The following is a 14,072-nucleotide window of genomic DNA, read 5'->3' as shown; positions in this document are numbered from 1 at the left end:
AGTTAAAAAAGAGAGTTCTCATGTATAAAAGGTCTGCCTTATACATGAATTTTATATCAACACAAGAGTATAATTTGATCAGAACTTATTTACTACTCCATTTTATAAACAGAGCTTACCTCCAAATGACATCATACACAGGATCAAGACACACACCAAATCCTTGCAGGTCCTCTTGTTCAGAGTCATTAAAAGTTTTACAACTCCCATCCACTTTATTTATCAGAAGACATTTAAATGGAGGAGGTTCTGATATAGAAGCAGGTACCAAGCCTTGGGGAAAGATATTTATCCATCTTAAAAATGCATTACCTTTTTATAATGCCTCAGCTTAGAAGATAAGTATTATTTATAAGGGAAGTATTATTATTACATCCATTTTACAGATGAAGAAACTGAGACTTCAATAGATTAATTAAAAACTTTTAAGTAATAGAATCAGTACCAAAACCTCAGGCTGTCTAAATCCACAACACAAGCTCTTAATTTCTATACTCTATCACTCCAGTATATAATTATTTATGATATCACAGACACAAGTATAGATTGATACCTATAGATGGAACTTCAAAGTTTGACTTAAGTTACCTTTCATAAAAATTAATTTCTACCACTTATTTAACAAGAACCAATACAGAAAAATTCCCCCTTCCAATACAGGTTTTATCCTATTACAATTTGGCTCATGTTTCCACCACTCTCTAGCTTATAAATACTCACATAAACACAGACATTTAGAAGCTTCTTTAAAATTTCTTCAAAGAGAAAGAAAACAGAAAGCTCTAAGATTATCTATCTCATGATAGGTAAAGATGAACCATTTACTGTCAATCACAACAAAGATTTTGGGAAGAACATTTGTTTGTTTGGGGGTATTACCTATTATGTGTTTACTGGCAAAAATTTCTGATGTTGCCAGCACGTGAGAATTAATAAGTGCTTCATCTATGCGTAAGAAGGTCTGGTCCCCACTGGCACCTATCCAGGTAGCCTTCCTTCCATACTTTGATCCAATGTTGGGCATGGGAGCTGGTTTTGCATTCCAATATGGCACATCCAAAATTGGTCTACCCAGTTGTCCTTTCTAAAAGATTAAATAAACCATATTAACAACATTACTAGATAAACAATCAATAATTTTTTATAAAGTTAAGAAGACAGGAGACAAAAACAGCTCTATGAGAAATTATTCTTTATCAACTGTTAGTACTTTTTTTAATTAATGAATTCATGTGACACTTAGACCAAAATTTGTAAAGGAATAAAATAATTTCTATTATTCTTAGGAACGCTCTTCCTAATAAACCACCAAGTGTATTATTAAAAATAACAATAAAGCTGAAAAATTTTTCCATCCAAGAAATCACCCTGAAATATTGTCTTCACCTACATTTAAAAGTATAATACACAATATGTTAAAAAATTAGTATTACAAATTGTTATTTTAAAAAAATCACTTTGATATTTTAAGTTGATAGTACTTAAGATGATAGAAAGTCACTACTAAAATCACACAGTCTGAAAATATTTGGGTAAAGGCCAAAATAATGAATACTACAACTGTGAATACAATTAGAAAATTACATTTTTTACACATGATCATGTGTTACTAAGTTATTTATGTTTCAAGATAAACAGCATAACCAATGGTAAGGTATGATATCTTAAGTAATTGTTAACTCACTTAAAAACTATGGCTGTCTATAGGTAGTAGGTTAGGTAAGAGTTTAATTTAAAAAACAACAGAAAGTCTCTCATTACTAAGCTAGTAGTAGCTATAAAAGAAGGCTGATGGTGGATGGGTAAACATATATCCACCCCTGGTTCAGGAGCTTGCCCTCCCCCCAAAGCACTCCCCTTCCAAAAGCCCTCTGGAGGGTGGAAAGTGCTGTCTCATGGCATCCAGGGTCATCTGCAAGTCCTAGGAATGAGAAATCATTAGCAAAAAACCTGAAGAACACTGGAGCACTGCAAATAGCCTGGTTAATTCTCACCCAACTATTGGGTTTCTAGGGTATTCTATCCCTCCTTCAATACCACAGCAAGAAAATACAGCCACAAAGTGACTGCAAAAGCAACAGAGCTTTAAGCACTGGGCTGAACCAGGGGAGGAAAAATGTGGAAACCACACAAACAGAGAAGAAGCCCAAAATTTCGATGTTAATATGTTAATTCTTAGCTTCTTTCAATGTCTATCCTTATTTTTTGACAAAAAAAAAAAAAGGCATAAAAAATGTGAACAGTGAGCAAAGTATGTCATATTCAAGGATATATTATGCTTTTAGAAGAAAAATAATTCTATTTGTCACTGACTACTGAAATAAATATCTATTCCCTTACTATCAACCAACTAATGTACGGAAAAGCAGTACAAAAATACAACAGATGACTGGACAGCACCACGGGATTCATAATGTGGTTATACATAAGCCATAGTTAAATTCATAAAAGTTCACAATTAGGACTTCTGCAGGTAGAGGACAAAAATGGCTGTCTGATTTCAAATATTACCATTCACATTCTTCCCCAAAACAACATAAAACCAACACACAGGGCAAAGAAAACCACGCATGACTCAAGCCTTCAGCAGTTTAGGAAACAGCAGATCCGATGACCTTTAAGTCACCTGTAACCAGAGGAAGAAACCAAATTCCAACCGTCTTCACCCTGGACCTGCCACTTCAAGCTAGAGGGAGTGAAGAGTGCAAAAGGGTGGCTTATGAAGGAGAACAGTGGAGTATGGAGGACTTAGAAGAAGCACTGGTAAAATCATCTCCCAAAGAGAAAATCTAACCCTTAATGTCAAAATATGAAATGAAGGTTCACAGCACCAGCTACAGGAAAAAGGCTTCAAAGTGTGCAGGACCATTTCTCACCCATGAGACTGATGCAAATTAAAAGGTATGACAGCATATTCTGTTGACAAGGCTGTGGAGAAACAGGCATTTTCAACCATTGCTGGTGAGAACGCAAAAATAAAGGGAATTGTTAATATCCCACAAAACTGGATAGGCACTAACCTTCAACCCAGACATCTTACTTCTAGAAATTTACCTCAAAGGTACATCTCTAACAGTATTTATTGCTTTCACCGCAAAATATTGGAAAGTACTTGCAAAATATTGGAAAGTATGTCCACGCATAAGGAACTGAATAACCTATAGTATATATGCACAAGGGTACTATGCAGATATAAAAAAAAGAATAAGGAAGATCTCTACGAACTATCACAGAATGATATCTAGGAGATACAGTAAAGTGATAAGGGCAAAGTGCAGAAGAGCATATATAAAATGCTACCTTTTGAAAAATAAAGGGAAATAATTGTATGTGTGTACATATATACACACATACTGTATCTATACAATACACACAGGAAGTATAAACTGGAAAACAACGAAGTTCATTACTTACAAGCATGGAGTAAAGGGGATATGGGAGGAGATGACACTTGACCGAGTACGCTATTTTTGTGTAACTTTTAACTTTTGGAAACATATTAATGTTCTACATATTCAAAGAAATATAATTATATCTAAGGACATGAGAGGAGGGATCCTAAAACTAAAAGCAAACTGAAACAGTGCACTGGACCAGAAGCCCCTTTCCTTAGAAGTCTGAGAGCTCAAAGAAGACAGGACATGCCAGGCATCAGCATTTTAACCAGTGTCTTCCCCGGAATGGCTAGGAAGTCTGTTACCACAGGGAGAAGAGGAACACCATTGTGTAACAGTCCTCTGAATCTGCCCTCCCTTTGGCAACCGTAGGGAGCCTCATTCATTGTTCCAGGCCAAAGTTATCTCCGTGCCGAAAGGGCATCTTTCTCCCCCAACCCCTGACATTAGATCTTACTCACTTTATAGAGATGACCCCCTGACCCAGGACAGGGTGAGACAAACAGACCTGTAGAAGTGCTTGTTTTCAGGGACAAGGGGAAGAAGGGTGGTCACTGGCTGTAGCTGTTCTTCACGAAGAATCTATTATTTGTACCTATTCTTATGACTATTAACTAAAGTTTTTTTAAAATTAAAAAAAAAAAGGCAAACTGAAACGGATAAATCCAACTCTATTCCAAAGGAATAACATAATTCCACTGAAATGGGGTGGGGGAGAGCACCCAAGTAACTTATGAACACAGTATCTGACTATATGCCGTCAGCTGTGGGGAAGGACACAGGTGAAAGGGGGCAAGAGCGAGAATGACAGACAAATCCTGAACTCCTTTTAGTGAGTTTGTTTTTATAGTGGTGTGGGAAAAGCAAATATAAAACTATTTTACCCATATTTCAGGACTGAGTGAATGAGAAATAAATGTACTCATATTGTTAGAAGCCAGAATTCTTATTGTGGAAGAAAGGAAACAAACATGGAATGGGTCAAGGTAAGAAAGACCCCTGTGGGGATAGATTGGAAGTAGAGGTACTGGTGTGGGCTTATGATTTCTAAAATACCTACAGGTATGCATACATATGTGTACTGGGGATATAAAGACACCCCACTGCAATGAATACACTCAGTGCTCAACTGGTGTCTAAAACTATTCCCCACTAAAAAGAACCCATGTTCTTGGAGAAACGGCTGATTCTAGGACTGACACAGAGAAGCCTGAAACAACTTGTTATGCCAGGAAGTAAGGAAGTACCCCCAAAATGAAGGGGCATGTCATAAGAACACAGGAGCCAGCTCAAAGGGATTCTGATCCATGAAATCTGAGACAATCTACACACCCAAATAATTATGGACAGTAATGAGGAAAATAAAAATACATGGATCTGTACCAAATAAACCAAATAAGAAAGAAGGGCTCCTGCTTACAATAAAATGCAAAGGGCCAACTGTTAAATGTGAGGGGGTGCTGGAGTTAGAAAATCATCATTTTGCAGTCATTAATAGTAAAGACTGGTTTAGGCAAGAATGGGAACCTAAATCTAGGGGGAAATTGTATGAGAAGCAGGTACCTTAAAACTGTCTTATTAAAAAAGTCAATCCATAAACTGCTTATTAGTTTCAAGAGAAAAAATACTAATTATGCAGTAGAAAAATCACACATTTTCCAGGTGGGCATTTTGTGCCTTCAGATGTGATGCCTGAGGAGAACACAACATCACTTACATAGTATTTTGGCCTGGAATACCCAACCTGAATCTAAACATGAGGAAATATCACAGAAACAAAAATGAGGACCATTTTATTTAAAAAAAAAAAAACAAAGTACCATACTCTTCAAAAATGTCAATGTCATAATAGACAAAGAAAAGGTGTGGAAATGTTACAGATTAAAGGAGACTAAAGAGACATGACAATCAGATGCAATACCTGATCTTAGATTGGAGGAGACAAAAAATGCCAAAAAATAATTATTGGATCAATCAAAAAAAAAACACAAACTGAAGTATTCAGGAATAAAGGATCATAATATATGCAAAGTTATTCTTAAAGGATTCAGGAAAAAAATGTTTTACACACACACACACACAGTGCTTAAGAGAGAACAAGAGCACGCATGTGCAAGTGATAAAGCAAATCAAAATGATACCAATAGGTGAAGCTGGTTCAAGAGTATATAGGTGGGGGGTGGGAGGGATGGGGTGGCTGGGTGATAGACATTGAGGAGGGTATGTGCTATGGTGAGCACTGTGAATTGTGTAAGACTGTTGAATCACAGACCTGTACCTCTGAAACAAGTAATACATTATATGTTAAAAAAAAAAAAGAAGAAGAAGATAGCAGGAGGGGAAGAATGAAGGGGGGGAATCAGAGGGGGAGACGAACCATGAGAGACGATGGACTCTGAGAAACAAACTGAGGGTTCTAGAGGGGAGGGAGGTGGGGGGATGGGTTAGCCTGGTGATGGGTATTAAAGAGGGCACGTACTGAATGGAGCACTGGGTGTTATACACAAACAATGAATCATGGAACACTACATCAAAAACTAATGATGTAATGTATGGTGATTAACATAATAATAAAAAAATTAAATTAAATTAAAAATTAAAAAAAAGAGTATATAGGTGTTCTATGTACTATTCTTACTTTTTGCAATCTTTCTGTAGTTTAAAGGCATTTCCAAATAAAAGATTTTTTCTGAAAGTTCACATTTACATTTAAATAAAAATCAGTAGTTGCAAATTACATCCCAGAGACTTAGGTTATGGAGTTCTGAGTAGTTACCTACGTCAGAGACGGTATAGGCTTATTAGCACAGTCTTACGAGGCTTTTCCTTGATCTCTACTATGCTCAAACTATACAAAATTCTCAGAGATTTTCAGTCTTTTCAAGCTTTGGCAGAAAGAGAACAAAACAGGCAAGCAGACAGAGACAGGGAGCGAGGGAGAGGAAAAAGAAAACTATAATTTTAAACAAATCTACAAGAAAACCAGGCTTTTAAGAAGTTCTAAATTAGAAACAGTTCTATATGTTAAAAATGAATCTTTGCAAGCTACCTGGGAAATATGCTTTTAAATGACAGAATAACTCTACTGAATGCTTAAAGGATTTTGACCTGGAATAAGCATGTCAAATTCTAACACTGCCGTTAAATATAATAAATCCTAATACGACACTAGAGAAGATAATTATTTCACAGTAATGTTATTCAGGTCTTGTGTGTGCTGGATGTGGAGATAGGAAATATGCATATGCAATAATTATAACACAAGAATTTCACTGAAACCAGAAAAAACAGCTGACACAGACAAATTGTAAGGCGATGGTACAATGCAATACTATTAATGCTTAAAAAATTCCTTACAGAAAAACTTCCAAATGTGAAGACCTGTCCGTCCATTAAAAGTACTGCCGTGTGGTTGCTGCCTGCAGTGACTTGTGTGCTAGGGCCTGGCAAAGCTTGAACAAGAGTGGGACATCCCCTAGGTTAAAAAAAAAAAAAATTAAGTCAATTTCTTACAAGACTCAACCGAAATAAAAAGCAATAAATAAACATTGCAATCAGGAATAGAAGAGATAAAAGGCACTACTGGTATATTTACTAAATATTTATTGAAATACTATATGCCTGCCTTCATTCTAGGTGCCAGATATACAAAGATGAAAAAGACATTATCACTGACTTTAAAGAGATTATCAAAGATTTCCTGAATTTACTACCCTACCCTACTTATGGACACATAATTTTTATTTTTTCTGAAAGACTGGTGCTACCTTTGTTCTAAAAGGAAAAAAATTTACCTTTTATAGCAATGGCATGTTAGAGATCTCTATAAATATTTATTAGCTGAAATAAAAATCATACGCTGCTTTAACAGGAATTCAATCCAGGAGATATACAAAACAATCAATTTTATGTAATTTTTTCTAGCTTTTTATCTGAGCCATAATTTTAGATTTTAACATAGTGGTTAATGAAATCAGAATACAGTATGGCGAGAGGCACTAGAGCAGTGACTGGATGCTCCAACTCTAGAGCTAGACTGCCTGGGTGTAAACCCCGGCTCCACCACACAACAGCAGTGACCAAGACTGTGAGCAAGGTACTCATCCTTCTTGTATTTTAGTTTTCTCTTCTATAACATAGAGGATAATATTAAACAGTACCTACCCTGTAGGGTTCCTATGAACAATAGAGAAGTTCATATATGTCAAGTGCTTGAATCAATGTCTAGCACACATTTAACACTGAGTAAATGGTAACTATTACAATAAAGGACATCCTTATATCCATTGTATCCACCCTTGTATGACTTTATTAAGCATTTATTAACCACTTTTAATAATCATTATCTGTAATTAGAATAATCACTGTAGAAATAGTAGACACATAATAGGAGAGCTCTGTTTTAGAGACAATTCTGATACTTTAAATTTTTTAAAATTTAATTTTTTTATTTAGAGAGAAAGAGAGAGAGCACGAGCAGGCAGGAAGGGCAAAGGGAGAAGGAGACAGAATCCTAAGCAGGCTCCATGCTCAGTGCGGAGCCTGACGCAGGGCTTGATCTCATGACCCTGAGATCATGACCTGAGGTGAAATCAAGAGTCAGATCAACTGAGCCATCCAGGCGCCCCATAATTTAAATTTTTAAAAAATTACATAAAATATATTTTCTAATGGTTATTCAGGCTGCAATGAATAGTACCTGGAAACCTAGTTATGAAAATCTTGCAATAATCTGGGGAGTTATGATGAAGACCTGAACAAAAAACAGTATGAATTCAAAGAAATGAATGAATTTGATAGCTGTAAGGAACAGAAGTGACTAGACTTGGCAGGTGACTGATATGGGGCAGGAAGGTATTTTGCTTAAGCAACAAGGTAGATGGTGGTAACATTCACTTAAGACATGAAAATGAATGAGATCTAGGAAGACAATTAGAGCAAAGAAGAGATCTTAATTTTTATTATGAGTTTCTTCTAACACTTCAGGTATGGACAGAGGAAGAGCTCACAGCAATCCCAGACATAACAAAGAGGAAGAATGAACTCTGGAAAAATGTGTTATGAAGATAGTTACCAGAAGAGAAGGTTTCAAGAAGGGGGAAATAATGTACATGCTAAACACTCTAGATACACATACAAATGACCACTCGATTTAGTAAGAAAAAGGTCTCTTTGGTGGAAAACAGGCACAGAACTAGCAGATGAGGAGTTAACAGTGAGGTCAGAGACTATGCAAAACCCCTTCAAGAATCTCCACACAAAAAAGAAAAATAAAGGAGAACCAACAGCTAAAGGGAAAACGAAGCTCAATGAGGCTTTGTTCCTTTTAAGATGATAGAGATTTATATAAGTTTAAAAGCATGAGTGGAGATAAAAAGGCTAAAGATACAGTTTAGAGAGGAGAAAAGAAACAGGGTGAGATCCCTAAGGAAAAGGCAGGTAGGCTTCATAACATGGATAACAGGTCCCTCTTTCAAAGTAACATAAAGAAGGAGCAAAAGAAGTAGTATGGATGCAGATAGGTTTGTAGAGCTGGTGGGCTAAAGAATTTCCCACCTAATGGTTTTTATTTTTGCTGTGATGGAATAGAAGTCTTGTGTTGAGAGAAAGAAGGAAATGGGTAAAGCAGAGGATCTGAAGATTACAGAAAAGGGATGGTGGTGAATGGAACAAATAAATATGTAGACCAGGAGTTTTTAACTAAGATTCAAAGGCTTCTAGGAAGTCTATGAGTGAGCTTCAGGAGATCTGTGAACCTTCTAAATTTGTAAGCCAACCTTTATGTGTATATTCTTGTATCTACTGTTCTGAAGAGAGACCCCATCTTTCATCAAATTCTCAAGAGGTGTTAAACCAAATAGTTCAAAACCAAAAAGCAGAACAATGACTGCCCATTGTAGAAGCCCTGGTTGAATCTGGAAGTCAGGTAACAATCTGCACACATACAGTCATTTACTTTTTTCCAGAAGCCTAAGTTAGACATGGAAAACATGGATAGATTGATCCATGCTGGAAGTGCCATGCCCTAGCATTGAGATCAAGAGGGAAAGAAAACTGAGGTTACTGGTGAGAGTATAGATGAAGAGAATAAATAACAATCTCTAACTTGGGGAGAAAATAAAGTAAAAAAAGGTAGAAGAGAATAAAAATGTAAAGGGCAGTGGGGAACGAAGTACTGATAAAGTCAAAGGCCAAGTAAAGTAAAGCTAAGTAACAGAAAAAGAAATTATCATCAGATTATGAGGTGTTTAAACTTAAGAATTCAGAGCTGGAGCTGTGCTGGATCCAAGATGGGTCCTAGGAATAACTATCATGAATGTGGAAGTGAAATTTACTAGATAGAAGGTGTCAAGATAAGTATATTGTATGGGACCACTGACAAGGAGAAAAAAGTCACTCATGAGTGTGACAAGACTCTGAGTCAGAAAACACTGTGAAACAGATACGAAATTTTAGATGAATGAAAGGCAATTGAGTGAATGGTAAGTAATAAAAGGGGAGTCAAGCCCAACAGCCCTGCCTCAAGAATAATATGACCAATAGAATAATAATAAAGAGTAATATGACCAAGAATAGTAGTGAAAGGTAAATGGTTTTCAACTCTGAGCTACAGGAAGTTGTGCCAAAAAAACAATTGCCCCAAGGGCTATATGGTGAACTAATGCTCTCTAAATGTCCAGTAGCAAAGAATAAAGGGAACATTCTTATAACAGTTCACTTGTCTGTAGTATGCAAAGCACTTTTACATAAACTATCACTGATTATTAAAATAACTCTATGGGTAGATCTGAAGAGCTTCAAGCATTTTCCCAAGAGCTGGTGGCAGGCCTTCTAATACAGTCTTTGAACCCTTTCCATAATATTAGTGAGCCCATTTATTAAATTATTTGGACTACATAAGAAGAACGGAAAAGAAAAACTACATGTGTATGTTTGCACGCATGTGTGCACACTAGGCATTTTACATACACTGCATTAATTCTTCAACAATCCTATGGGATATTTAAAGTAAGGCCTAGTAAATTGCAGTTATATAGTTGGTAAGAGATGAAGCAAAGATTTCAACCTTCTCTAAATGGTTCCAGATACTATGATTGGGTAATATATTAATGCAGAATGAAGATAAGTCTAGCAAGAAAAAGAAGAAACTCAAAAACACTATAAGAATGATCAAAATTCTACTGGAAAACAGAGAATAAAAGCATCTAAACTATATAATCTCTTTGTCAACATCCAGGTTAAGGTTTACTGAAAATGGTAAAAAAAAAAAAAAAAAAAAAGTAGAATTCAGACATGTAGAAGCATACTGAACAAAATAAACAAACCAAAAAGAGGGTTAGTAGACTCATGTCATAAGAATGTATAGAAGCCCTCACAAGCTTTCTGACAATCACTTTAAAAAGCAGCAGCTAACATCACTGAGCACTTACTGTGGACTAGGCCCTGTGCTAAGTAACAGGCATGATCTCCCTGAATTCTCACAAGAACCTTCAGAGGAAAATATACTTACTCCAGTTAAACAGAGGAAGAAACGGAGACAAAAAAAAGTTAAGTAACCTGGCCAAGGTCATACACGGGCACCAGGTGATAGAAACAGGACCCAAACCAGAGAATGAACTCAGTCATTCCGCCAAGACAACACATTAAGTAAGGCGACCATCAATAACATTTTGTTACTCTTTGCCACCATGCACACTTCAATACTGACCTTCATTAACCACACATTAAATTCCAGTTAAAAGCACTTGATTACTACAAACTTTTAAAAATAGGCCCCAATCATCCCCTTTAACTAAATATCTATTAAATGTCTTTTTTGTGGTAGTTAACATGTATGCGATAGGGACTCTGTTCCTCCTGGGGCTGTTCCTCCACATACGTGGCCAATTTGTTTCTGAATTAGTACCATAGTTCTTCTGTCCTGCCTTACAAGTCCCACATGGGTCAAGACAAACAGGGTAACTAGAGTGGTTACAACAGAAACGGTTTTGGCTAATTTCTATTTAGCACACCAGGCATAGTGTGTAAGCATTATTTCACTGGGTTACCCAGTTTACTCTCCCCACACCACATACTACAACTCAATGGAACCAGGAATGGAAATGTACCTGTGGGAAAAGAACAACTTTGAGCAGTTAAAGCAAACCCCACCAGAGTTTAATCTTATTAAGAAACCTGAAATCTTTTTAATAATTTAAACCAATTATATTTTTGTGAAGATGAAAAATTCCAGCTATTCAAAATACTCAGCATATTGTTATGATATCATCACCTGAGCAAGTCACTGCAAATTAAGGGATGGTGCTCACTGATATAATCAGGTCTACGAGACAGTGTTTTTAGGTAACCTCTTTATTTTAAAAGCTGACAAGAGCACTTCTCTTTCAACAGCCATTACACCTCAATGTAGTGTAGCAGAATCTTGTGCCTATGCTGATCATTCGTCATATCGCACAGTTACCTCAGAGCTGTGACTTGATTATAATCATGATTTTCACTATTTCCCTCCCACTCAGGAGAGAACATGAAATATAGTGATTTGCCAATTATTTTCTGTGGAATGGCATCTAAGTACAAAGTACGATTTGTGAAGAAGCGCCCTCTTGTTGCACAAAATTGATGGTCCATCATGTCTAACCATAATGCACTTTTCTCAGCTTATGCCATGACTACAAAATAATAACAGCAACAATGATGATGATGATGATAATGAAGATGATGATAAACCCTCTTCTCCTGTGTCATGAGCCTCAGTGAAAAACAGAAAAGTTGCCAAATTCTTCCCCATACAAATTACAACCCTGACTCAGTCTCTGCATATCACTGATGTCATTCCACTCTAAAGCAAAATATATGTTGCCTTCTAACACCTGACTGTAACTGCTCAACCCTGTAAGCCGTTGGTATTTTCTCATGTCCAACATCCAGTATCCAAATGTCATATCCAGTGATATTTGATAAACTAATTCTGCCAAAGACCTTTTTGTTCTCTTTCCAAGCACAGTATTTGTCATTAAGATTGAGATAGCTTTTGTTAACTAACTAGTATTAAAATAAAACACTTAAATAAAAGGAAAAAGATTGTGATAACTTTACAAATCTCTTGACAAGAATATCAAATGTATGCTACACCTATATTTTTAGTGAGAAATTCAACTTAATGGTTCCTTAATCATCTCTTCTCATTAGCAACAACATTCATCAAAGTAACTAAGGACATTCCATTTCATACCCATTTTGTGCACTGCAAATGGGTCTCACCCTGCCCTCAAGGGACAGACAGTGAGTGGTTCTTAATCCTGATGCACGTTAGAGTCTGGACAGCTTTTAGGAAAAACTCTTGATCCTATCCAGCACTGCCCTTGCTGCCTCCATCCACCTCCACCCCACCCCCACCTCCCAACATACACTTCTTAGAAATTCTAGAGGTAGAATCCAGGCATAGGATTTCTGAGGTTCCCTAGGTAATTCCAATGTGCAGCCAGGATTAAGAATCATTGGTCTTTACCATATAAATGGCAGTAACTGCATCCCTGCCAGAGTAATGGGGTGGTTTCAGAACAAAGTGAAAATCCTGGATTTTATTTAATGACTAGAGTAATTCACTGTATGTAAAAGAGAAACCATATACACCCAGTTGATTCTGGCAGGTATCTTATGACTACAAGGGAGAATGAGGCAGAGTAGAGATTCACAAAAGAAGGTTCTTATGGAGAAATGAATTAGTAAGTCAAGTCTGGCCTAAAGCTGCCGTACCTATCTCCAGACTTGATCAACAAGGCTGGTTTCAATGGTGAGGCAGCCATATATATGGATCACTCAGATCTCTGACAACCTACTTTAGGGAGCATAGCTGACTGACAGCCTTAGATGCTGTTCCTTTGGATCCATGCGGCCATTCTTCCCCTAGGTTGCTGCCAGCCTATGTCTGAGCTGGACCATCCTGCCCAATTTGGGGCTCCTTCAAAGGCAACCTCAGCTTGAGGACACCCCATTGCCTGCCTGAAACTCTCTCAGAACCGCACTTCACTCGAGACACTTCCTACTCTATCCTTCCTTCCTTCCTCTCTCAGGGGTCAGACCTGTGACCTGGGCATCGTGTCTGACAGTTTCCCTGCTTATTTCTGCTCTTTTCCCTTTTAACTTCCACAGGAGCTTTCTCCCAATGAATCCTTTGCATATCACGTCCTGTCTTAGCAACTTCTTCTTCAAGTCCTGAACTAATAAAGATGGATTTTCTATACTTTTGGCCAAAAGCATTCTCACTACTGTATTAAGCAGGAAACGGATTCAGCTGTTTTAGGAAAGCCAAAGTTAACAGGGACTTAAACAAGATACAAGTTTATTTCTCTCTCAGCTAAGCGTCCACTTGTAAGGAGCCAATGTGGCAGTTCTACGGTGTCAGGGACTCAAACTATTTCTATCTTGTAGCTCTGTCAATCTCAATACATGGTTTCCAATTTATGATTGCTGTATCAACTTCTCCAGTTCCTGCCACCAAACATGGATTCCAGGCAGCAAGCTGGGAAGGAAGGAGAGGAGCATGGTTCCAAAGCACAAAGCATTTTAGTTCACACAGCCATATTCTGCAGCAATGGAGGCAGGAAAACGAAGTCTTTAGCTGCATGGTCATGTCACCAACTAAAACTCTACTCCCAAATGAAGTAGGGAAGAATG

At 37.1% G+C, this 14,072-nt stretch overlaps 1 protein-coding gene across 16 annotated transcripts in view; it reads right to left on the bottom strand.

The window, feature by feature from the left end:
- The window catches only part of MYCBP2 (MYC binding protein 2), a 283,331-nt gene that overhangs the window by 168,501 nt on the left and 100,758 nt on the right, over nucleotides 1-14,072 (bottom strand). For all 16 annotated transcript variants that reach the window (XM_032402809.1, XM_032402810.1, XM_032402815.1 and 13 more), the window contains 3 exons: nucleotides 6,753-6,870; nucleotides 880-1,084; nucleotides 120-273 (listed from right to left, as the gene is read on the bottom strand). In XM_032402809.1, the coding sequence (XP_032258700.1) occupies nucleotides 120-273; nucleotides 880-1,084; nucleotides 6,753-6,870 (477 nt within the window). The remainder of the gene's footprint in view (nucleotides 1-119; nucleotides 274-879; nucleotides 1,085-6,752; nucleotides 6,871-14,072) is intronic.

Source organism: Phoca vitulina, unplaced genomic scaffold (genome assembly GCF_004348235.1).
Source record: "Phoca vitulina isolate PV1807 unplaced genomic scaffold, GSC_HSeal_1.0 scaffold5, whole genome shotgun sequence".
NCBI classification, from domain to species: Eukaryota; Metazoa; Chordata; class Mammalia; order Carnivora; family Phocidae; genus Phoca; species Phoca vitulina.
This window is presented reverse-complemented; position numbering and strand designations above follow the sequence as displayed.